The sequence below is a fragment of the Lampetra fluviatilis genome, chromosome 2 (assembly GCF_964198595.1).
Source record: "Lampetra fluviatilis chromosome 2, kcLamFluv1.1, whole genome shotgun sequence".
NCBI lineage: Eukaryota > Metazoa > Chordata > Hyperoartia > Petromyzontiformes > Petromyzontidae > Lampetra > Lampetra fluviatilis.
The window spans coordinates 9,705,767-9,732,477 of NC_136276.1; the positions used below are offsets into that span (position 1 = coordinate 9,705,767).

At 41.1% G+C, this 26,711-nt stretch overlaps 3 protein-coding genes across 3 annotated transcripts in view; 2 read left to right on the forward strand and 1 right to left on the reverse strand.

Annotated features, from left to right (window-relative positions):
* Positions 1-4,079: 4,079 nt before the first annotated feature.
* LOC144941972 (guanylate kinase-like) overlaps positions 4,080-26,711 on the forward strand; it is a 174,514-nt gene continuing 151,882 nt past the window's right edge. Inside the window, exon 1 of the mRNA XM_078868557.1 lies at positions 4,080-4,083. The gene's annotated coding sequence lies outside the window, so the exon portion shown is untranslated. The remainder of the gene's footprint in view (positions 4,084-26,711) is intronic.
* On the reverse strand, positions 4,466-7,506 carry LOC144937758 (uncharacterized). The gene is made up of 4 exons (XM_078865204.1): positions 7,315-7,506; positions 5,420-6,362; positions 5,071-5,288; positions 4,466-4,737 (listed from the first exon to the last, which is right to left on the reverse strand). The coding sequence occupies exons 2-4, from the start codon at positions 6,272-6,274 to the stop codon at positions 4,668-4,670; spliced, it is 1,143 nt and encodes a 380-aa protein (XP_078721330.1). The 5' UTR covers positions 6,275-6,362; positions 7,315-7,506; the 3' UTR covers positions 4,466-4,667.
* On the forward strand, positions 11,391-12,984 carry LOC144947088 (uncharacterized). Its single transcript, XM_078876283.1, has one exon. It carries the CDS (start codon positions 11,391-11,393, stop codon positions 12,801-12,803), a length of 1,413 nt encoding a protein of 470 aa, XP_078732409.1. The 3' UTR covers positions 12,804-12,984.

Here is a 26,711-nt window from a genome sequence, read left to right on the forward strand (position 1 = left end):
GTGAAACGTCGTCCTCGAATTGTAAATGTTGTGGATTTACTCTCCAACACACTGGTGTTGCTATACGAGTAACGGATTGCCATGTTATGTTTACATGACAAACCTTAAATTTTGATTTAAAGCTATCGTGACTGCAGGGATTCATATTATTGGTTCTTTCGGTAAAGTCACGTAGAAGGGAAATAATAAAATGTATTGTTTTATATATTTTTTATTTTATTATTTCCCTTCTACGTGACTTTACCGAAAGAACTAAGAATATGACAAACCTTACCAATTTGCCGTGTCGGGTTTAACAACACATGTATATTTACGCGATCTAACCCAAACACTTCTTATAAAATGGTTTATAATTCACCAAACTCGCTCTATCCACTGCTAATCTAAGTCATTAACCTCCCAGTGCCTCCCATCCCCCCAACTCCACCTGATACCACTCGCTTGGGGGGTCGGCAACCTGCGACTTGATGCGGCTATTTTTAGAACTTCCGTTGTGGCTTTTGAAATTCGAAAATAAAATGGCTCTTCTTGTTATTTGTTGCCCGACCCCTGACCATGGGAGTTCAGTTTACCATGAAAGTTCAGTTTACTATGGGAGTCCAGTTCACCATGAAAGTCCAGTTTACCATGGAAGTCCAGTTTACCATAAAAGTTCAGTTTACTATGGGAGTCCAGTTCACCATGAAAGTCCAGTTTACCATGGAAGTCCAGTTTACCATAAAAGTTCAGTTTACCATGGGTAAGGGTCCGGAGCCGCATGCGGCTGGCTTATTAAGGACTGTTTCGTGACTTTATTAAAGACAATCGTCTCGTATCCACATGCATTTGCAGCTCTTGCAATATTGCGTCTTTTTTTTACCGAATTTGACAAAAATGGCCCTTCTTGTTGTTTTGGTTGCCGACCTCTGCACGAGCCCCTGCATGCGAGCTAATCTCATCGCTCCATCTACGCTTGTGGTCGTCCTCCCTGGGCACTTTCCCTTCTTTGGCTTTCCACATTCCATCCATCAGCTTACTCAACCACTTGTTTTTATTATGCTACAGTATCAGAATGCATCTCGCGGCATCGTCGCAAAGTTGGTAACATTGGCAAAACCGAAACCCCAGAAAGCGAAGTTGCAGTGTTTACAACACGGGACGCTGCGCAACATTTGAAGAATGTCATATACTGTCTGTGTACGAATAATACAAATGTCCAACGTGTACGCAGACTCTGAATCAGTATTTATACTGGAGGAATCCAATGAGCTATAAACCATGTTTTCACATATGTACAATGGGGCCGTCCAAAAATGACGTCACGCGATTTTGGACGATTTTTGACCACCCGCCCCCCTCGTAACACGGCGTCACAAAAAGTCAGACCCCCCCCCCCTCAAATATGACGTTGAAAATAAAACATGTTTCAAATCGCTTTAAACTATTTCCATTATCGTGCGTATTTAATGTGGCGCTATTTAATGAAGTAGAACGTGTTGACTATATGTATTTAAAGTTGCACATTTTGATGTGACGTCACATTTCTCACCCCCCCCCCTCGTCACACATCGTCACAAATGTCTGACCCCCCCAAGGTGCGTGACGTCATTTATGGACGGCCCCAATCAGTCCACATGCTGGCAATTGTAGTTTTAGTTTAACAGGGTACACGGTGTTCGTGTTGGCTCTTGCTTACAACAGAAGACATGCACTTTGACAGCTGTGGCGTGTTAATAGCATGAAACCAGGTTATGACGTTTAATTAAATTTAATTAGTTCTAGATAAATAGCACTTCACATACCAATTAAATGGCCCCGTAAATCAGGAATTATAGTGTTGCCAAGTTAGTAGGAGGGGGGGGGGTCAGACATTTGTGACGATGTGTGACAAGGGGGGGGGGGGGGGTTTGAGAAATGTGACGTCACATCAAAATGCGAAACTTTAAATATAGACAACACGTTCTACTTAATTAAATAGACTTTTTAATAAATATTTTCTCCTACATCAGAGTGCAGCTGCACATTAAATACGCACTACAATGACAATAGTTTAAAGCGATTTGAAGCACATTTTATTTTTTTGGGGGGGCTGACTTTTTGTGACGCCGTGTGACGATGGGGGGGGGGTCAAAAATCGCGTGACGTCATTTATGGACGGCCCCTAAGGGGCTGGTCCACATGATACATGTGTATGGAAGATCATTCACAAATACTAACCTCGTGTACCAGCTGCAGGGCTTTTGTGAATTGCAGTTACATTGAACTTAAAATGTAGGTTTTCAGTTGATCCCGAGTTTCGAGTGCCTGAAGATCAAAGCAGTTTGAGCAAAACGTCGTATTTTTATGTTAAATTCAGTCCTGATGTCTTGAGCTTGTGGGAGAGCATTATTGGTCAGAATTTGATCAACACATTGGCACGTATAAATGTTTGTAAAAGTGACTATCTTGTCAGGTGGTGTAGGTTGAATGACAATAATATTGACTTAACACTACCACGTGGCCTAACTTAAAAAGAAAATATGGAAAATGTAAGTGACATTGTTTGTCTTTCGACCATAATCTCAGGCTTGAGTCACTGCTATGTTGAATGAAGACTGACCAACAGTGGTTTTTAATACACATTCACTTTAATAATGCAATAAATTGCGTAATATAACAAAACGTGCATTTCTGCAATATGGATATGACAGTACAGCAGTTCCCTTCTAACCCGAGTGTAATTCGTGCCGGTAATATTCCTGTCTGCAATGTGCCTGTGCTTTACGATGACTCTTAGGCCATAGTCGTGATCATCTCACCTAACAGCTCACCGAACTGAAAGTATCTTAGCAGCACCAATTCGGTACGAGAGAGGAATAATTTTGATCTGGCAACACTGTTTCAGATTGTAGAATGCTTAGCCATTTCTGTTACTGCAGGGATCTCTTGCAGTTACAGTTATGTAAATGCCAAAGTTATTTAAAATTCCTATTCCCTCCCCATCTTAGACGATCAAATTTAGAACTCACAAAGTGCCTTCTAAACCAGCGTATTCAGTAGGGTTACCGCAATATGGTAATATATTTCGTATGATGCAAGATAAAAAAAAAATTAATCGCATTTCCCAATATTAATACTGTTTAATTATATCGTGCTTGATGGTTATTGATATTTTTTCATAATACGTTTTAAAAAATATACCTTACCCATTAAATACATTCTTTGGAAGCCTATGATGAGTGCAGAGAAGATAAGTTTGTCAACATTAAAACAATAAACTAAGAAAGAGTACTATTTCCTAAGAGCTGCACTGCAAATGGCAAGATTTTTTTTTTCATCAAAGCACAAAACGTGACAACCTTCATTGGCTCCATCAATATGACATGGGATGCAACATTTCAATGTTTAATCCTAGCATTCTTTATCCAATACGTTAAAATGTGACGTAATATAAAATTAAAGAGGTATGATTTATAGAAAAACTCACAAGTACCTGTGATGCATTTACTGTATTATAATTTTGGTGTCATTCTGCAGATATAAACCACAATGAAAGTATAGTATACTTCCGAAGCAATTAATTCAGTATTCATATGAAGTGCTTTAATTTGAGGATTTCTTAACTTTGAGAACACAATCAGTGGTAAATCCAGTATATGTTAAATATAAAGTTTATAGTTTTAATAGAAAACTAATTCTATGGTTACAAAAAAATAGGTGAAGGAAAACGATCTTTTTTTTAATACTTTCCAGAATTTATCCTGAAACCGCAAAAAATTCACTCTTGCCATAGAGCAGGTGTTTGATTTTACCTATCATCAGGAGCATGACGTGCAACAGCTGCATTTGTGTTTGGAGATTGGTAAATGTGGAAACTGTACCATGGAGGGCACAATAACAGGGATAACAAGCCTTAAATAAAAGAAAAACTGAAGACAATAGTTTATTATACAACTGGACACTGAAAAATCAGATGTTGCAGTACATGTTACAGAATATATAGTATTAAAGAAGTCCCAGAAGTGTTGCATTTATTTTGTTATTTTGTTCACGTGAAAAAAATATTTCATATGATACTGTATTGCATTTACATTTGCCATCTGATAAAAAAAATTGTTGGCAGCATATTTTCACTTTTACAAATAAGTTCCAGAGGTTAACAGCTAAATGTATTTGTGAATGTGATGTCATCTATGTCTTATAACACATCCCTGTGGAGGGAGCTGGTAGGAACGTTGGGTTGCTCGGTCAATGGCCAGGGTCAACGGCGGCGTGGTGTATTCCGCAAATATGCCCGACTGTGAGGGCGGGCACAAGCCGGCGTGAGTAGGTTAAACGTTGAGTTTTATAAGGGCACCACGGGGTGACCAGCCCCTCCCCACCCAGCCCCACCCCTCCCACCTCCCACCCAGCCCCACCCTCCAACACCCAGCCCCTCCCCACCCAGCCACTCCCCACCATCCCCACCCAGCCCCTCCCGCACGACGGACGAACACAATAATCCGCTGTGGGTTGGTGTAACCAGGAGGTTCCTACCAGTAAAAAATATATAATAAAAAAAACACGTGGCAACTGTACATTAATTTATCGTTATGGTAAAACAGTGCATAGCTTTTGGAATACACATAAGTAAATTATCAAATTGAAAACCATTCCTCATCAACCTCATCTTCATTTGATTTGTGATGACCACTTCTTCACGACGTTGGTCACACAATACCCTTATCCTTCAGGTCATCTTGGACACGCTTCAGGTAATCTGGGTCAGGATAGCCATAGCTAAAATAGATAAAGAAAAGAACGGAAAATATATCAATGGATTTTGCTGAATATCACTGGCAAATAATACTTTAACACCAAAAGCAATTAATTTAAAATACAACTCACTCCCCCAATATGTTTTTATTTTATAACACCGGGGAATGGTAGTTTGCCCACTAAACTCTGTAACTTGAGCATTTTGCTCCTCGGTACTATTAGGTTTTTGTTTTAATGACAATTTTACACTCGCATACATTTTCAAACATAGTCTGTATCCGACTAAACAACCTCAATTCCCATCCAAGATGTCATTCATTCTAAGATTAGCAAAATAAAATTTGCCCGCCTTACATGAAAGGTCCACCGTAAATGCTGGTCTTGTGTTCGATGCCATTCCAAGTGACGAAGTTGCCGATGCCAGTGCGACGTGATACACCTACAGTGAAGGTGAGCCTCTGTTTGAAGGCTTTTTGCAACAGGAGCAGCACGTGGTTTCCTTCCTGATTGTCTGGCAGGTATGCAGTCTCTGACATGCCACGATAAGCCATTCCTGGCTGCGGGTGCTCGGGCTAAAGGTGTGAATTAGAAGAACCTCATATCAACGGTAATTATAACATCATAGAATGTATAAAACACTTCAAAAAGGTAATTATTAAACCAATATAATAATTAATCATGCATATCATGTAGTAGTACTTACCCCTTGTATCCCATTTGGAATTGTGTAACTAATTTCAATCATCCCACAGGTTTGATAGCCTGGAAGGTGGCCTGATGTTTTGTTGACAGCCATGGTTGCATTTATGGGTTGGTTGCCTAAAGTAGTTCCATATGGCTCGTTGCACATAGGGCAAGCAGGCCGAACCCTAACAGCCATATCTATGCAACTGCGGCAAAAGGCATGTCTGCATTTTGGCAATATATGCTTTTCTTTAAAATGTGTTAAACAGATGGGACACTCGTCTTCCCTCTCGTTTTCACTGCTCGATTCCTGTTCCTCATTGGCTTCTTGGGTTTTTTTCTTTTCTCTTCCATCTTTACTGCTTGCTACAGAATTTAAACTCTTCCGGCCATTGTCATCACCTCTACGCTGCGATCTTTTCAATGAATGACTTTGTCCCTGTTGGGAATGCACAATCTTTCGGAACTCTTCCACGGCCAATTTTGGAAGATTTCCTTTGCCGACAAAGCGGACACCCATGTCATTTTTAATTTGGTAAACATGAGGAAATGTTTGTTTGATGAATGTGTCAGCTTGATTCAGCAAATGGTGTCCCTTAGGCAGATTAATGCTACTCCAAGAGATATGTGCTGCCTGCAGCTTAAGCAGCGCTTTTTCATACAGTGCCATGAATACTTGGTTCGCCACTTTATCGAAGGGCTCCAGAGTAATGTTGCACAGTGAATGAACTATGCCATCACTCATTTTAAACGTGACACCGTACTTCTTATTCAGATTATCAAAAGCCGCATCCATCTTCTCAAACATGAATTCTACAATATCTCTATCTAAATGTTCAATCAAGTGGCTAGACAGACTGAAACCTGCTGCCATCCTGAAATGGAAAAAAACGATGCGATTCAGATACAATAAGCCTTGTCTTCAAATTGTGTGCGCACCTTGATGCAATGGAATAACAAGCCTGTGAAATACAAATGATAGGTAATACAGTGAGTTAATCAATTATACAGTTTTCCCCATAAAATGTGAATTGGTAGCTACGTGACTTTACCGAAAGAACCAAAGAGTATGGATTCCTGCAGTCACGAAAGCTTCAAATCAAGATTTTAAAGACACTTAACAGATGCCGGCATGGCTCAGCCTCTAGAAAGAATAACCCAGCTATATTGTATTGGAAAATAACAGGAACGATTGAATTCCACTGCTTACTGAGATACATCCAAATAACAATTCAACATTAAATGTTGGAAAATATCCATCTCTGCTTCGTTCTAAATGACATTACCAATGATAAACTCTCATTTCCGGGTTAATACATCAGCATACTGCCCCATGTTCCACTTTTTAAAAACAAAGTCAAGGCAGCTCCCGACTTAGACAAGCATGGGGTGGCAACCGAGATATTGATTTGTAGTCCACATTCCTATCATGGTGTCAATCTATCCATCAGACACCTGACTTTACCTCTCGTATGTCTGACAAATTGGCTGCTTGTTAACTCAAACGCCCTCCATCCAGTCAGATCTTGAGCTTACGCTTTAACTTTATTTTATTGTAAGGAACACTTGAAGCCATCGAGAAGTTTTACTTTTGATCCCTTGCCTCTTTCCCAACACCCTTCCGTCTAAAACCTTCTCTCATAATGTCTTCACCTCTAAGAATGTCGCAGCCCTTGGAAACAGGGTCCCTAGCAAGGATACTAAACCACAGGCTCTATTACTATATTACTTGGAATCTAAGTTTACGCGACTACAATGGTAAAAAAAAAATCTACTTCCGGAAAATGACAATTCATCGCATCGCCGAGTCCATGGTTAAATCCCTAATTATAACCACGATTATCGCAACGAATTAAATAGTAATTAGCGATTATAGTTGAAAATGTAATGCATGAAAACCACACTACTACAAACCTTTGAGACGTGAAGGCAGCAAGTGTCAGAAGCGCGGCGAACCCGGGGCAGAAGGGACGAAATGAAACTGACAGGGCCAGAATGTGGGGGTTTCTGAGCAATGACGTGACACGACTTCCTACTACACTTCTTTGGTGGCTGCCCAGCCACGTAAACAAAACTTTAGTTTTCCTCATCATCAGCCATCAGCTACTAATCTAAGTCATCATCACCTCCCCAATTTCCCCTGATGCCACTAGCTCATCTCATCGCTCCATCTCCGCAGTGGTCGTACTCCGTAGCGGCGTTCCCTCCTTTGGCTTCCACATTCCATCCTTCAGCTTCATCAGCCACTTGTTTTTATTACGCTACGGTATGTATACTGGAGGAATCCAAAGAGCTATGAAGCTCTTTTTCGCATATGTACAGTATCAGTCCAGATGCTGGCATTTGTAGGATACGCGGTGTTCGTGTTAGCTCTTGCTTACAACGGAAGACGTGCATTTTGACAGCTAAGGTTTGCCGATGAGAGTTAAAAGCATGGCAACGGGGGTTATGAGCCAAATAATTAGCTTAAGCGACCACTTTATTGCGACCACCTAGCTATCCATATTTTCAAGGACACATTTTGGCTATTTATAAACAGAAAACACTGCTAAGTGCTAAGACCAGGTTATGTTTGTGTTGCGAAATTGAAAATGCGAATGTTAACCTTTAAGACCTAGAAGCGATTAAAAGTTCAGTTTAAATGTTGGTTTTAATTATAAAACTAAAACGTTTAAAGTTATTGTATTAATCACATAGCGACGTCTATATTACTGTGATTTCATCTTCAAGGCAGTAAACAGCAGGGATAAGGAGACACTATTCTCGTAGAAGACAATAATTTTAATGATTAACTTTCGCGTGTGGCATACACTAGAGTACGTTAATATTACAGGTAGGAACAGCAGGCTCCAGACTGCCCACCAAGGATTATGTCTGTCTGTCGTGCATATGTGTATGTCGTGCACGAATGCGCTGTCCAACCAAGTTCCTACCTGCCCACTTCGAAGGATCGTGTTAAATAGGATGGTTCACGTTGTATATCCAAAACAGTGCTGAAAATCCACAGTGAACACGAGTCACATCATCACAAGTCATGTTCAACCCACTGCTGGAAGAAGGCCTCCCAAAGCCGGTGGCCACCTCACAAATGTTCGATGTTAATATTCCATCCACAGAGCACATTGTTCCATCTCTTCATTTAACGTACGCTCAGACACTTCGCTTTCCCGAGCGATTGAGATCTTTTACTGTCAGAAATCGCACCTCCTGGCTTTGACATTCCTCGAAGACACTGGTGTAACAAACAATCTCACGAGAACACCAGCAGGCCCCAGGTAGGGCATCTCCTTCATGAATAGAATATTAAAGACAAAGCCACAGTAATAATGCCACCGTGGCCACACAACTCAAACTATGAACCGCATAGCAATCCCAGCGGAGCAGCAAAACTTCACGAACTCCTGAAGCCCCCCCCCTCGTTGCGGCTGACAGACCTCGGCATTGGCATTTATCTCCTGAACATACTGCCGTCATACGCAAGAAAGGAATGGCACAACATACATTCACACGCAATATACAGTCCGAGAAAACACAACCATGAAGTGCATGGTGGCTTTCAATGTGAAGTACTGCAGACTAGTTTAAGCATGACCGGTTCTTGCGGTTGCGTTCTGGAAATTCCCGTGAATGCCAGCATGAGATATTGGAGTTGTTTACAAACGCCCCAGGTCATCACAGAGGTCAACAGCAGTTGTATTACTGAAACATCACTATATAGTGCCTGAGTGCGAGTCAACAAGCAGAACTGCGGTACTGTCGTGAAATGTGTGCGGCACATATACAGCACGTTGTGTCCATCCACTGCTGGATGAGGACCCCACCTCCACCACCGTGCCATGCGCCTCGTGGGGTTTGTTTTAACCATACTTCACCACGCTAGTCTGTAGGCGAGAAGCATAGAAGTACTGTACTGTGCAATAACTGATGTTTTGTATGCTGCTGTATAGCCGATAACAAACTGCTTTGCGTGGTGGTCCTCCATTTAAGCCCTAATCCAGGCTCAAACTCGCTTAGCTTTCATAGATCTGACGAGATGGGGGAGTGCATTGCGGGCGATTTGGAAATACGCAGTAATGTAGCAATAGGGATGCACAGTACACATTCATATTATTATGAATTATCAAAAAATGTGGGGTTGCGACTCAACATTCAACGATCTCTTTTTTTGTATTAATCATGGTGTAGATTTTAACCTGCTCGTTTCACCTCATTGAGCATGAAGGTAATATTAGCACATCGTTTTCACGTGCAATCGAATGTAGGTATAGGCTGAGCAGGCGAGAGGGGAATAGAGTGCCGAGGGCATCTGGGGTGCAATCGAGATTCATGGCTCAGGAACGTGTGGGTGTTGCCAACTCCATGACGTGGAAAAGTCACCAAAAGAATCTCGACAAATCACCCAAACACATAAAAAAAACGAAACAATCCCCATCCTACCAGGCAAAGCCCACTGAGGTATGAACTTATTTTTCAGATGCGACCTGGCCACAAATGATAGCTCAACAAAGCGGCCCATCATTTGGACATGTCTCGCACCAAAATAATCTCAATGCAATTGCGATTTGTTTGGTAAAGTATGGTGTTTAGATTAAATTATGAAATAGCGTGTAACACAATGCTACGTTGTCAATCCACAACTCAGGTAAATCAGGTTCATTGTGCAGTGCGATTAACAATAAACGTATTTACTTGGTCGAGTACAGAGGGCAAGTTGTAAAAGGCAAGCAACATTGTTGCGTGGACTTTATACCGAAATCGTACGACATCGTATGACACAAAACATGCGTATATTTGCAATTACATTATTGTGCACTCACACACCTTTAAAATATACCTTTTAGAATATCTGTGAAGCGTTAGGAAAGTTAATATGGTTGGAGAAATAAAATAAAAATCCAGCAAAAAACTGTTTGATTAGTCAAGTGACTTGATTCAAATGCAAATACTGTACAGTACTCTCTTTGTGAACATTTTTTTGTATTACTGTGCACTGAAATGTACCTGAAGTGGTTTTGGGGAATATACGGCTCAGAATCTTTAAATTGTATTATATATCCGAGTTTGGTGTGAAGTTTGGTGTGAAATGTTAATATTAATGACACGAGGTGAGTTAAACGCAGCTCCAAAACGTAAACACAGCAGGACGATTACCATTCTACCCATTTATCATAAGCATAAAGAGTTGATTTCAATCGACGCATTCCATAGCATTTGTTACTTTTTTTTATCGCTGCATGCTTGGGCATGTCACTTTTGCCAGTACAATTATTACATTTTGGACGTTTGATTCGATGCGTACATCCATCGTGGGCCTCAAGTTTGGATTATTCGTCGACGAATGGACGCACGCGCGCACACATGGGTAACGCATCCCTGAGTGTTAAAGGGGGCCCCCTTGAGTCATAAACAACACGACAATTCACCAGCAGGCGAAAGAGAAACAGCAGGAAGTTGGGAGGGCGCCACTTGCTCTGCCTCTTGACCAGACGCTTATCTCCGACAAGTTCTGTTGGGTTTGTAAATCAAGAACTATTACACTTGTTAAGTTTAGGGTATACGAGTTTACTCGATACGGTTAACATTACACAGCAACTGTGTTTTGTGTGTGTGTGAACGTTTAAAACCGCGTGTATTGTGTGTCGTCCATGCGAACGATCGCCACTGGAGCGATATGCACTTTTTAATCTAGACTGAAAACTAACTTCTTTATAACTGCGTTGTGTATTTAGTTTGTTGTCTTTCTCACGCTCCGATTAGCACGGTCGGCCACGTAATGCGCGAAAGAAGGTCAACATACAGTACGGACAAAACAGAAGTTCATGTGTGGATTTAGTTTCGAAGCAAGAGTGTAACACGATACAGTTGCGAAAGACGGAGAGAAGAACGCACGCGATTCCTTGGTGTGGACGTGTGCGCATGTGTACGCGTGTTTGTTTCTCCATTTCACATTGAATAGAGACTACACAATTGACGGGGCTTGCCGAAAACGAATGGAGAAGTATAATGAGGGCAGTAAAGAGTCTAAATTAGTCACAACAGCTGATGGCGGTAACGAGTCTAAGTTAGTCACTACAGCTGATGGCAGCAACGAGTCTAAGTTAGCTAAGACAGCTGATGGCAGTAACGAGTCTAAGTTAGCTAAGACAGCTGATGGCAGCAACGAGTCTAAGTTAGCTAAGACAGCTGATGGCAGTAACGAGTCTAAGTTAGCTAAGACAGCTGATGGCAGTAACGAGTCTAAGTTAGCTAAGACAGCTGATGGCAGCAACGAGTCTAAGTTAGCTAAGACAGCTGATGGCAGTAACGAGTCTAAGTTAGCTAAGACAGCTGATGGCAGCAACGAGTCTAAGTTAGCTAAGACAGCTGATGGCAGCAACGAGTCTAAGTTAGCTAAGACAGCTGATGGCAGCAACGAGTCTAAGTTAGCTAAGACAGCTGATGGCAGTAACGAGTCTAAGTTAGCTAAGACAGCTGATGGCTGCAACGAGTCTAAGTTAGCTAAGACAGCTGATGGCAGTAACGAGGATAAGTTAGCTAAGACAGCTGATGGCAGTAACGAGTCTAAGTTAGCTAAGACAGCTGATGGCAGTAACGAGTCTAAGTTAGCTAAGACAGCTGATGGCGGCAACGAGTCTAAGTTAGCTAATACAGCTGATGGCAGTAACGAGTCTAAGTTAGCTAATACAGCTGATGGCAGTAACGAGTCTAAGTTAGCTAAGACAGCTGATGGCAGTAACGAGTCTAAGTTAGCTAAGACAGGTGATGGCAGTAACGAGTCTAAGTTAGCTAAGACAGCTGATGGCAGTAACGAGTCTAAGTTAGCTCAGACAGCTGATGGCAGTAACGAGTCTAAGTTAGCTAAGACAGCTGATGGCAGTAATGAGTCTAATTTAGCTAAGACAGCTGATGGCAGTAACGAGTCTAAGTTAGCTAAGACAGCTGATGGCGGTAACGAGTCTAAGTTAGCTAAGACAGCTGATGGCAGTAACGAGCCTAAGTTAGTCACAACAGGATATGGCAGTAATAAATTGAAGGTAGCCAAGACAGGTGAAGGGAGCAAGGTGTCAGTGCTCAGTGAGGAACCTCGTAAAGGCAGCAACGGGCAGGAAATTATTTCCAAAATCAAGAGGGGCCAAACAGCTGTGGCATCGAGTGTAGAAGGGACGGACGATAGTACGAGTTCACAGGTGCAGCTGATGGAGGAGACTGCTGTGCTCGTGGAGAACCTGCCTCGAGACCTGGACAAGGTCCTCAAGGGGAAACTACATAAATATTTCCAGAGCAAGCGGTCCGGTGGTGGGGAATGCCAGCTGATCTCTCACCTGGACTCAAAGCGTAAAGCCATCGTGAAATTCACCTCTAAACAAGGTATGGTAGACCATTGTAACCTCATTTGCCAGTAAAAAAATGATAATTGTTTTTTTACCCTTCTATCTGACAACAAAACTGACACCATCAAGGTATGGTAGAGCAACCTGTATGTCCACACACTGCCAGGCCACGTCCCAATTTGTTTACTATGGTTTGTGTGCATAAAGGAGACATTGCAGTGAAATGATGTTGCCCATGGCCATCCCGCGTTTGCCCTCCACCTCATGGCTAACTCCATTGTAAAACCTATACCCCATATAGTAAATCTTTTCATTATTCAGGCATCCCTCCCTCCTGAATGGAAAACTGATCTTTGAGAAGATCTTAAAAACACAATTGTAATCGCTTAACATGCTTCCTTCCTAAGCAATCTGTTTTTTGAGAAAAATATAGCACATGCTGTGGTACTTGATACTCTTGACCTTATATTCAATAGTCTTGAATCTTGTCATCTTTATGCCATCCTATTCCTCGAATTGTCTAAAGAAATTGATTTAGTGGATCACACTGTAATGTTGCAAAGCCTGTAATGCCTAATTGTTTAGGATTGTGCAATCAACTGGATTTACAACTACTTATCTGACCTGTTTTCAAATTGTTTCCATCAATAATTTATCGTGGGACAGGACCCATATTATTTAGGGAGTTCCTCAGGGTTCTGTGCTTGGTCCTATCCTGTTTTCTCTGTACGTGAACCATTTAGGCATCTCTCATCTGAACTCTGATATTAACCTTTTTGCTAATGACAGCCCTGATGGCCTCCAGAAATTCCATGGAGGAGTTACAACGGCATCTCCAACAGGATTTTAATAATTTTCAACTTCAACGTATTGCCATAAAACTGGTTCTCATCATTAAAACCACCAAAGTTATGTTCTTAACCAGATACCTCACACCTGTCTCGCCACTGTGGCTCTAGACGCAGACCTTATTGATTACATGGCCCATAAGATAACCCACCATTTAATTACTATCCAGAAACAAATGCCATATTCTAGTTTGACGCCACGCGAATATACTTAATACCACCATCCTGCCCATATTTGGTGATTGTGACACAACCTACCCAAAAACATCTCGCTCAATTATACCACTCTGCTTGCCGTTTTTCCATTGATGACCCTCAGGGCCGGCCCGAGGCATAAGCGAACTAAGCGGCTGCTTGGGGCCCCCTGGCCACCAGGGGGCCCCCGAATCGTTTTTTTTTTTTTTTTTTTTTACAATTAAATAACTTAAACAAGTGATATAAATGAATTAATGAATGAATGAATAAATGATTCAAGACAAGAAAATTCTGTCGACAACTGCTGCTTTGTCACGGCTCACGGATGTCACGGCTCATTGACAATTCGCGTGGGCGCGGGCGCGGGCGCGGGCAGGTGCGCGCAATTGTACGTCACGATAATAAATACGCCTAAGCCATGTCACAAAAAAGGACGTATCCCTCTGGTGCCGAAAAAAGAAAAAAGAAAAGGACCGAGGAGGAGAAAAAAGAGCGAGATAAAGGTATGTTTGCATTATTATTTACAGTATGTTTTGTGCAGCAGCAGCACAAATTGTGCTCACGTCACTTGAGGAGAAGCTGTACAATTTGTTCGCTGGGTCCACTCAAAGGTGGGCCATCTTACGGAAGTTTGTTGACATCACCCTCAAGTCCTGGAGTGAGACACGCTGGGAAAGCCGGATAAAAAGTATTGAAGCTTTGCGCTACCAGTCAGAGAAGGTGAGGGAAGCCCTGCTAGAACTGAGAAGTAAAGCGACTGACCCTGTAGTGGCTGTTGAAGCCAACTCCCTTGCGGAAGAGATAGGTTCATTTAGGTTTCAGATTTGTTGTGTTGTCTGGTGTGACATTTTGTCTAAAATTAACATCACGAGCAAGCTTCTACAGTCAACCAACATGCAGCTTGATGTAGCGGTTAACCTTGTAAAAAAGAACAAAGGCGAACTTATCAGTTACCGAAAAACAGGCTTCTGTGATGCACAGACATCTGCTAAAGAAATTTGTGAGCGGATGAACACAGAAGCAGTGCTGAAAGAGAAGCGATTGCGTTCTACAAAAAGGCACTTTGCCTATGAGGCTGCAGATGAGCCGATAGTGGACGCTATGAAGAGGCTGGAAGTGTCATTTTTTAATGCTGTAGTGGACCGTAGTATTCTGTCATTGGAGGATAGATTTAAGTCTCTAAGTGAGGTTAAAGAGAACTTTGGAGTGCTGCTCAATTTTAGGGAGCTAGATCAAAAGGTCCGGAGGGAACAATGTGAGCTTCTTGGGGAAAAACTCTCTTGTGGAGAGGAGGCTGATATTGATGGTAGCGCACTGGCAGTAGAGATAGAGAGTCTTCCTGAACTTCCCCAAACTATGATGACTGCCTTTGAGCTTCTCACATACCTCTCACAAAATGAGATGTGTGAGCTTTACCCAAATCTTTGGGTAGCTCTCAGGATAGCCTGCACTCTGCCTGTGTCAGTTGCCTCAGCAGAGAGGAGCTTTTCCAAGCTCAAATTGATAAAAACATATTTGAGATCATCAATGGCCCAGGAAAGACTAAGTGGACTTGCAGTCATTAGTATTAATAACAAAGTTGGCCAAGCAATACCATACAATGATGTCATTAGTGACTTTGCCTCCAGAAAAGCTAGGAAGGAACGATTTTGAGGTCATTGTTGTACAGTTGACATTGTTGAACCCTTGCTGTTCTTATGTTTGCTTTCATTATTTAAGTATCTTTTATTTTGTAACATTCTATTTTTGATTAGATTAATGTTTGTCTATTTTGGTTTTATTTAAAAGATTGCACATTTAATGCACATTTGCAAATAATTTATTTAATATGTTTTTTGTGACCGTTTGTATTCAGAAGTTTTAATAAAAGAGTGAAGTATTTTAAGTGTTGTTTTTATTTTTTATTAATACATAACCTCACTGTATTCGTTTATAATATTCGCTATAACATTATAGTGTGACATTTGTGTCAATAATCTTCTAGCACAGATGAGTCTGCGTGGTGGGAGGGGGGCCCCCAAATCAAATTCTGCTTAGGGCCCCCAAGAGGCTCGGGCCGGCACTGATGACCCTTGTAGAACTCATCATTGCAACCTGTATACAGTATTAACTCAACTCTGTCCTACCTGGATATCCGAAGAGACCATTACGAGGCTGTCTTCATCCTAAAAGTCTTCTTAAACAAATCTGCCAGTTACCTAAAGGACCACTTAGTTCCTCTCACTGGCGGAGCCAGTGGGGGAGGAGGGTGGCACGTGACCCCCCAATGATCCGATTGAAATTCCTAATTTCGTCGAAATCCCTAATTTCGATCGAATCATTGGGGTTTATTAGTAATAAATCGGAATTTTGCGACCCCCAATGCCACTGTATAGCATATTATTATGTGCCAGGGACTTTATGAGATGATAGGACAATAGTCCATAATTGGCAATAGGTAACGGCAAAGCGGTTATAAGTGACTCAGAATTGTGCGCAGTTGCGTATACAGTCCACGACTTCCCTGAAGGCATCAACACCTTCAGCGAGAGCGATGCCGATCACACACAGTTCGGATTTGACCCTCGATCGATGGCTGCGCCATTGCCGCACACGCGTCGAATAAAAAGCAAGGGACAAGTCCTTACTTACTAACAACTCCTCTATCATTTTTCATTGCTGGAGGGGTTGCCCCCCCTACCTGAAAATCCTGGCTCCGCCATTGGATCGTCTCACTCGCCTTCTGTAGCCTCATAAGTGCCTCTTTATTCCTATGCAAAAAATCCATTTGGTAAAAACGTGGTAAAAAATATTTCCGCGTTACTACTTCACGATTCTGTACAGCTTGGTTGCCTTCCTTCACTCCCCTCTCCTCTTTTTGTTCCTATTAGACCAAAAACACAGCTCACTTGCACACGTAACAATGTTTTATGGCACATCTTGCTCTCACACATTTTCAGTGTCTTGTTTTTAGGTTCACGTGCCTTTTACGACCATTAAATACCTTGTTTGTTAATTTTGCAATATTCCTTAAGGACCCTGTACTCGTTCTCTGCAATAATAATGTTTTTGTCTTTTTTTTTGTTGCTGCTGTGTTCATGCACCACAGAATTCCCTTGTAAAATACCCAGAAAACTCACTAAACGGGATCATCAATGTAACAAGTGACAAAAACAAAACAAAAAGATTTACCAAGAAAAGTTTCACTTTCAGGCGCATTCTGCATTGGAATATTTAGCCAATTAAATTAATAAACGGATTTAAGTGGAATTATGTGGATCACGCGATGTTTAACAATACTGATTAATGTTACACATGTGCAAGACACTGTATATATTGCCAAGGAAATACATACTTAAAGCTTTCGTGACTGCAGGAATTCATATTCGTGGGTCTTTCGGTAAAGTTACGTAGATAGGTTCAAAGAAAATTAAAAAAATAACAATTCTACCACGTTTCGATTTTCTCCTGATGACGATTGCTTGTGTTGCGATCGAAACGTGGTAGTTTTTGTAATTTTTTTGTAACTTTTCTTAAAGACCCAAGAATAAGGAAATAGTTACATATATTAGATTGTCTTGCATCACTATATATATACTTTAGTCTTTCCTTCCTCATAAGGATAATGTATCACCAGAACACGGGCACTCACCAGACTCCCATCAGACACCACTCACCTCACACGAATGATTTTGGAACTCACCAAACACTGGCACTCACCAGCCACTCATATTAGCCAGATACTCACCGTTCACCTTCCACCAGGGGCGGTTTCTTCATTAGGGCGATTGGGCGACGCACCACCAATGTCATTCAACCACAGAGTCACGCTAGCCGTCACTGTGCCTCTGGATATAGTCCAATCAGCGTCATGCTACGTTCTGTGGAGTACCGCCTCTTTTTGGGCGATTTCCCTCCAGCTGAGAATCGCCCCGAGTGGTCCCATAAACTTACATTCAAAGATGTTTTTTTTCGAACGGGGGCGCTGCAATGCATTCTCTATGGCTTCCGGGAGGGCTCGCCCTAACGTGCTTACGTCATCATACGTGCTTACATCATCATACGTAAGCACGTTTCATCCAACAATATAATTTGTCGCCACCTAGTGGAATCTTTAATAAAAGAAACTTGAGTGGTTCGTTTTAATAGTGAGTATAGAAACAAACAAGATGTATTGTAAGAGTCACTTTATTTTTCATTAATATTAAAGAAGTGAAGTTGCCTTTACATGCTTAAGCTGTTAATTTATCCATTGCATGGGTGGACCTTATCCTTATCAATCATCCAGACATTTGCCCCCCCTGAGAGATTTTGCAGGAGCCGCCACTGCCTTCCACCATACACTCATCACTCTCAGTAAGTCTGATGGTGGGTATTTACGATACTCACACTGATCAGGCATTCACTCACCAGATGCTCACCACTTACCGGACACTCACCAGATAGTTACTGACACACCACTCATGCTCACCTGACCACTGACAGCTCAGATTCAACACTCCAGATAAGCATATAATTTGTATAAAAAGTGCATAACCGAAGGTAACCCATTCTTTTATACCTATATCAGGTTAATCAAGAGTACATTTTCATCGATGCATTGTTTTGGTCCTTGTTAGTATTGAAGAAAAATGACTAAATACTAGTCATTTTTGTTGCAGTGCGGAACAGTGTCTTAGCTAAAGGTGAGCACGTGGTTGAGGTGTCCAGTGATGTGAAGGTGGAGGTGCACGTCACTGCCTTCACGGCCTCACCAGCAACTCCTGCGGAGCCTGGAGCATCCATAGATTTACAAACCTCAGCCAATGACAAAAGTGAAGAGGTAACCATGTCTTTGTATGCAGACATATAACACAACTGTTATAATATTTCACATTGCATTATTATAAGAAGCAGTACAATTCTCAATGGTCGAAATGGGTAAGCAGACAAAGTCTCCTTCATATATCTGTCTCTCCACAGAAAAACACATTTTTTGCACAAATTATTGGCCTCACTGCCTCCTGGAAGTGCACAATTTTAGCAGCAAACGCTCTAGACTGGTATTTACATAGTGTCTCATCAGCAGTCAGGATTGGTCAAATAAACGAGCTTTTTTTTCCCGTCCAAGGACGGGTGTATATTGCAGTAAATCTGTAATATTCAATAGAAAAATTATTCAGCTCATGATTATTAACGGGGGGGGGGGGGGGGGTGCCCTACGTGGAGTGACGTCACCCGTTAATGGTTATTGTGGGGGGGTGCGGCATGTAGAGTGACGTCACCTCAGTTATTGTGGAGGGGTGCGGCATCTAGTGACGTCACCCGCTCATGATTATTCATGAAGGGAGGGATTCAGCATGTGGAGTGACGTCACCCGCTTATGATTATTAATGAGGGGAGGGGTGCGTCTTGTGGAGTGTGCGACCTTGTGCGTAAGTGTAAATTTCGACGCGTGCATGAATATTAATGAAGGGGGGGGGGGGGCTCTTTTGCGGTGACGTCACACATGGATGGAGCACTGTGCTGCATAGATTTATTTTTTATCTTCACTTTCTGTACATAAACGTCATATTTGAAGCGACCTTGTGTAATAAATTATTTCATTTAGCTCGACCTCTGCGTTAGTGTAAAAATCCACCCACTCATGAATATTAATGAGGGGGGGGTGGCCCTTATGTGGAGTGACGTCATGCGGGGGGGTGGGCCTCGTGGAGTGACGTCACGCCAGGACATTCTTGGCTCATAGTAATTCTGGTAAATTTCCAGATGTTAGATATGTATGTAGAACTTCTTTCGCATCATTCGTAGCCAACAGGGCTTATCGGAGGTGTGGGGGAAGGACAACAAACTAAACCACACTAAGCAGTCCTAAAGGAATTAGTTTTAAATTTAGTTAAGGATCATCTCTGGCTATTCACCAGCATTAACAAAATAGATGTTTTTAATGTTTATGTGAAGAGACAATTACATGAAGGAGACAGATTGTCTGCTTGTCTATTTTGTTATTTATTTTCTCCACAATGACACAAATGATTACTTTGTGTTATATATTATCCAAAGTTAATTGAGATGAACAAAATTATTTGTTGGCATAGAGCGAGCTGAAGGGACCATAAAGGGGAGATGAAATGTTGAAGCGAAGTAGAATTAAGCCCATTGTATTTGCTTTCAAAATGACAGTAAAAAAATTAACCGTAAAAACAAAGTTTTTCACTATAAATCCTTTATATGCGTGGCATCGGTTTCATTTTATTATTAATTTCTGTTTTACGTTGAGTAAGCAAGCAAGCAAGTGAAGTTAATATAAAGGATTTTAAAATGAAAGATCACCTCTTGACATGCCCCGTATATTCCCGAGGGCACTAGCGTTGACCCGTTTTACCACTTTCAAGAACCTGGCGGCTTCAATTTAACTGCTCTATAAATAGTCTCCATTGTACAGCGTGGGGGCAGGGATTTCATGCCATGTGGTTAGTCAACATTTGCGTCATCATGAAACGGGCGGCTACAGTCCTCTCGTCCTCTGGCTTGAGATGGCTGCCACCTATGGGGCAGATGATTGGCTGCCACAATTAAGCAATTGGTAATTAAATATTTGTAAAAAATTCCCTAAACAGTGTAAAATTTTAGAAATGTTTTTTCACAAAAATGAATTGTCAAGCACAACGAGTCTGTGTGCAAAATGTCAGCTCGATTGAATCACGGGAAGTGGGTTAAAAAACGACCGAAATATTTGCACGGTCCTAAGCAAGCAAGCACGCAAGCAAGCAAGTGAACTTAATATAAAGGATTTAAAAAGACCTCACTGAGCACTATACTGGAACACTCAGGAAATAAATAATTCGCCTTTCATTACATACCTCCACACAAAAATATAAAATGTTTAGTCCATCAGCCAATTGACCTCCCAGACTTACGTTAACCAGCATCGCCTGTTGAAGCATGCAAACTCAAGAATGGTTTCGACCCCCTGGGTTTCATCAGCAATCAGGCATTTGAAACGCTGAAGTTTTGCCAGATGTTATTGGTAAGTTTACTCTCTCTACACCATGAGCATAAGTGCATATAATATTGTACCCTGGCCAATAAATGAAATAAATGCCTTTCCATTCCGGACTTACCAATAACATTTAACAAGCAGTATTTAACATGCCTGACTCTGCTGATGACACCGACTGGGTCAAACCCTGTTCAGAATTTGCTGTTGATTAACAGAAGCCCAATGGGCTAATAAACGAACAAATATATTACTTTGTAAAAACAGACTGAGGTGGATAAGAATAAAAAGCCAGTGAAGGCATGTAAATAATTACATTGATACTCGTTATGTTGTTGCTTACATGGGAATAATCTTCTCCTTAACCCACTGTCTTCATCAGAGTGAAAAGGCAAAGGAAATCCCATTGGATAAATCAACAGATACGCCAGAGAAACCCAAGCCTTTCAAGGAGACACTGAATGAATATTTGCTAAAGTTTATCACATCGAATGAAGAGCACAAGTCAGCGCTGGAAAGAGCCCTGGAAAAATCCAGATGCAAATTCACGGTGTTGTTGGATGTTAATACCATCTTATTCTTACCAGTAAATGAGTCAATTACAGACCACAATGAATGGCAAGGTTTGGTTACAAATATGTTTTCACAATTTATGGAGGGTTATGCTCATGAAACAATAACATGCACAGAAAAAGAATGGAAGGAGGTAGAAAGAAAGATTGAGCAAAAAATGGATGTAGAAGTGTTGTATATGAATGGCATACAACTGACGGGGAAATCTGATGAAGTAAAACAAGTAAAACAAGAAATAGAAGACATCATGAGCGAGGTTAATCGAGGTATTTTATCTATGAACATTGAACCTCATTATTTTTATTTGCTACAAGATAAGCTCTGCATGAGCTTTCCAGGTGTACAATTTAACATGGATAGCAAAGCATCAACATTATACCTCAAGGGAAATGCCAGAAAAGTTGCAGATGCCAAAATATATATAGAATCCAGCATAGAAAACTCAGACAAAAAGAAATGTAGCTTTGGAAGTTATCTGAACGACTTTATAAGAAAGACTGACATCAATGCCTTGGTGCAAATGCACTTTACTGCTAATAACATTAAAGCCCTTTGTGGATTTGATGAAAATGAAATCTACATTTATTCAATAGAGGGTTATTCTGAACAGGCCCATGACATTTTAAATCGCATCTTAAAGGATCTGCTTTTTATGGTTACTAAAAAGCATGTAACTGTCATGAAAAATGAACAGTGGAATGTGTTTTTTAAAAAACTAGAGCACACATTTTCTTCTGGAAATATTAAATGCATATTCACTCTTTCAAAGCACAACGATGGCACCTGCCGTGCAATTTACATCGCAGGGATAGCAGAGGCAGTAGAAAAGGCAGATAAGGAGTTGACAAGCTATTTCAAAGACAACACTGCTGAAGAAATAATTCCTTTGCAGAATGAAGCATTGTGCAGTTGCATCATTGAATACATGAAGATCACCGAACATCCTGCATTCAAAAGTGTTTCTGTAGAAAGACACGATTCACTGATGGATATCGTTATTACGGGCCACAGTGAAGAGGTCGAGAAACACAAGCAGTCTATAAATAATGTGGTTTCAAAGGTCAACAAAGAACTTGGGGGAATTGAGAGAGGGGTACCAGATGCAAAGAGCATCTCTATGTTCCTAGAGAAACACAGAGGGCGTAAATCTCGATTTTATACTCAGAATCAAGAAGAATTTGCTTCAGTGGCAGGTGCTTCAGAAAGACCAACTCAACAAAGGCCTCCTGTAAGATTGCCTGGCAATCGATTTCTATTTGTGCATGAAGACGACATTTTAAATATGAATGTGGATGTGATTGTAAATGCAGCAAATGAAGATTTACAACATTTGGGGGGGCTCGCTAGAGTACTGTCTTATGCAGGAGGTACAGTCATTCAGCAGGAGAGTGATTCTTACGTCAAAAAGCATGGAAAAGTGCCTACAGGAGAGTTGGCCATAACGGGGCCAGGCCGCCTGCCATGCAAGAAGGTGTTTCATGCTGTCGGCCCTGCGTGGGGAGATTACCGGTCTAATACATCTCTAGGAGTTTTTCTTCTTGGAAAGGTTGTCATGAATGCGTTAAAGAAGGCTGATGAAAAAGGTTTCAAATCCATTGCAATTCCTGCTATTAGTGCTGGAATATTTTCCTTCCCACTGGATATCTGCTCTCAAGAAATTTGCCGTGCTATTTTTGAGTACTGTAAAAGAACTCACGATTGCCCGAAAACCCTGACTGATATTCACATCGTGGATATTAATCACGAATTTATTTATGAATTGAGAAAAACCATAGAGCTTACAATGAACCGCAAGAACCGATCAGAAGAGCAGTCAAGGAAAACCCATAAATTGCATGAAGAAGAAGAGGATGAGGGCCCAAACAAAAAATTTAAATGTGCTTTTCATGAAACTGAAGAAAGAGTCACTGCTCGGGGAAGTCGTCAAACAAAGGAGACATTTTCTGCAGAAATGAACGACATTCAAAGAAGCTCTTTTACCACAAATGAAGGAAGAAAGATACAAGTTGTATTTGGAAATATTGAAGATGAAACGGTAAGTTATTTCTGGTACCATTCAATTGTTCATGCATACTTTCTCAATGTGAAATGTCATTGTGTTACAATACTCAAATGAGTATTAGGTAGCACTCAATTCTATATGCAGTCATGAGAAAGTGTTGGAAAATTCTACATTTCTATGGTGGGGTTCACTCTCCACGAAAAAACAGTTTAACACGTAGGCTTCACGACCAATATCATCGCGTAAATATAAATGTGTCGTTATACCCGCCAAACCTTACTAATTGGCTGTGTCGGGTGGTGGCGGGTTTAACGACCTATTTATATTTACGTGATGTAACCCAAAAAAAACCTATATTATGAAAAAAACAGTGTTAACTCTTAACAATGCTGTATGCATATCATTGACCCGGGAGGAATGATTGGCAATACTATGTTTGAGTCTAATCTCACACAGCATCAGCAAGACACCTCTATATAATAACTAAATAAATAAGGCTAAGAAAATTGTCATTTCACTGCTGGATGAATGCCTCCCCATGCCGTATCATTCATTGGTGTAGTTTGGACTAGTTCAGATATGACTTGCTACTGATATTAGCTGTGGCTGGGAATCAAACTCTTGTCGTTGGGTTCAGAGCAGTATGCTAACAACTGCACCACCACTCCACGTCTTTATGTATGGCATGGGATATATTGTATGTACACTGTTGAGGGTTGGGTAGTGGCCCTATAGTAAGCACACTGCATTACAAGTCTGGCCGCCTGAGCTTAATTCCCGGACATAGCGAACAGTGGTGCTTGATATTTGAACTGGTCAAGCTCTCCAGCCCCTCACCACCCCCTCAAGTTTTCAGTGACCAAACAATGCCTACAAATGACACAGCATTGGGAGACCTTCATCCCGCAGTTGAATGACAAAGGAATGTGCATTACTGTGTACACTTACCACCTTGTTTATGAAAAAATAGTAGAACTGGGATACCCGATTCAATAATTGTTCAATTACTCTAATAATTATCTATTGGTAAATAAGATGACATGAAAATAGTCGATAAACGTCTGTCCCCTATCCCCACGTGTGCCTCTGGATGGGAGGTGAAGGGTGCAGCTTCATAAATTCACCAGCATAATGACTTTGTCGGTTAATTCACGCAGAACGTGACTTGTAGGGGGTTTCCCATCTGTGGCAGGCTGCCATTTTTAAAGCGGGCTGAGCAATTGCCCGCAAAAAGTAGTTGATTATTCAAAGCTTCGCCCGAGCTCTAAAAACTAGTTAATTGGTTCAAATACTTAACACTATTGGTACCTCATTTGCCAGTAAAAAAATATGATAATAGTTGTTTTACCCTTTTATCTGGCAGAGTTATGTTTTTTGTTTGCATTATGACTGCAGGTATTGTGGTATATGCAAACATGACTCCTTGTAAAAAAAGGTGTCAGTTTTGTTGCCAGATTAAAGGGTAAAAAAACAATTATCATACTTAACACTGTCATAGAGTTTTTGTCATCCAGTTGTAAATGTTCATGTCGCCCTAAACATGTGCAAGTTAAATGTACCGCCCCCCCAAATAGAGTATAATATTTACATCATTTGTTTCAGACTGAAGTTATCGTGAACTCCACGTCTATTGAAATGAAACTTCGCAATGGAGGTGCAACATCTGCTGCTCTTCTTCGTAAAGCTGGGCCTGCACTCCAGGATGAACTTAACAGAAAAAAAAACTGTCGCATTGGTCATGGAGACATCATAAGCACAGACACCTCAAAATGTCGTCTATCTTGCAAGGAAGTGTACCATATTGCTCTGCAACCTGTTATAAACAAAGGGGTAAGTGGCCTTGTTATTTAATCTAATGTAGGAAGACAAAAGTGAAATTCTAAGTGTGAAATTCTTTGCTTGCTCCACTTGAGCATTGGGTTGTGCCCTGAGCCAGTGGTGGAGATTCTGCATTCGTTTAGTTTTGTGTTCCTATACTTTACCAATTTAATACTGTACCATGTGGATTTTTAATAAGCCACATGAAAATGAATGTATAAACACGGTGGACTTGATCTCTAAAAATAACGTGCCATAAATTGGCTGATTTCCACAAAGGTTGCTCAATCCTGTTGACATTTGCCAGAAGGCAAAGCTCTGCTGAAGTGGCTCTAAACAATCAAGAGCCTGTGAGCTCGACATCGGCACATTTCGCTGCCAAGAGCCCAATAAAATTGGGCACAGCAGTCTTGTACCTAAATAAGGGGCTTTCATGCCCTACTTCCACAGTCTCATAAACAGACTAATGAATTCAAACCAAATTAATCCCAATGGTGCCTTCGTGTACAAGACACAACATTGTTAAAATGCTATGGGATAGCGATTTGCACTATTTATGGCAGAAATTTTACACCTGACCATATGGAACTGTTGGTTGATGGAGTAATCCATCAGTCGGGCTCGTGGATTTCTAAGATGTGATTCGTTCTACCCAGGGAATTTCCCTTTTGATGAAGTGATCCATTTAAAATAACTTTAAAAGATTTGCCAGTCTTAAATTTGAAGCTGTTCTTATTAGGAACACAACTCTTGCCATGCCCTCCATGGCTGTCGGATCACAAACATTGTTTTACCAGCCTGCACTAGCAAATCTCTCCAGGATATGAATTGGGTTTAACATGCAGTTATGAACTTGATTCGCATCTTTATCCCTGTTTACTCAAACCCAAAGTCCTCCATAAAGTTTCAATAGTTAACACGTAGGCTTTCGTGACCAATATCATCCATAAGGTTTTTTTTTTGGGTTAGATCGCGTGAATATATAAATGTGTTAAAACCCGCCACCACCCGACACAGCCAACGAGTAAGGGTTGTCACCTAAAAATAACGTGCCAATTCGACACTAGTACAGCACACCGGTGTGTTGGAGAGCCAAGCCACAACAATTACAATCCGAGTACGATGTTTCGCCAGTAATTAGAACTAGCTTCATCAGGTGACAGCCAGATTTGTGGAAAAGTCCACCTGTTTCGTTTTTTATATAAAGGCCACAATTCGTGATTCATGGTAAGAGAAACACGAAAAACCTTTTTTTTATTGCAAATGTACAAATACTACTTGATTCAACATGTTTTTATTTTATATACAGTACGTTTATTGGACTTAATAATATAAGGTTGGTTGCAATTTTATCGTTAAGTTTAAAATGTCTCAATTAGGAAAGTAAAAATACTATTTCAACAAACATGTTTTACATGCTGTAACTTTACCAAGATAATTCCACGTTGCAGTTATGTCGTCTACTTGTTTTGCAGTCTGTGTACAAAATGACATTGGATTGCCTGAAGAAAGCTCACAAAGCAAACGTGACATCCATCTCCTTCCCAGCCCTGGGCACTGGGAATTTAAACCACCCGCCACCGCAG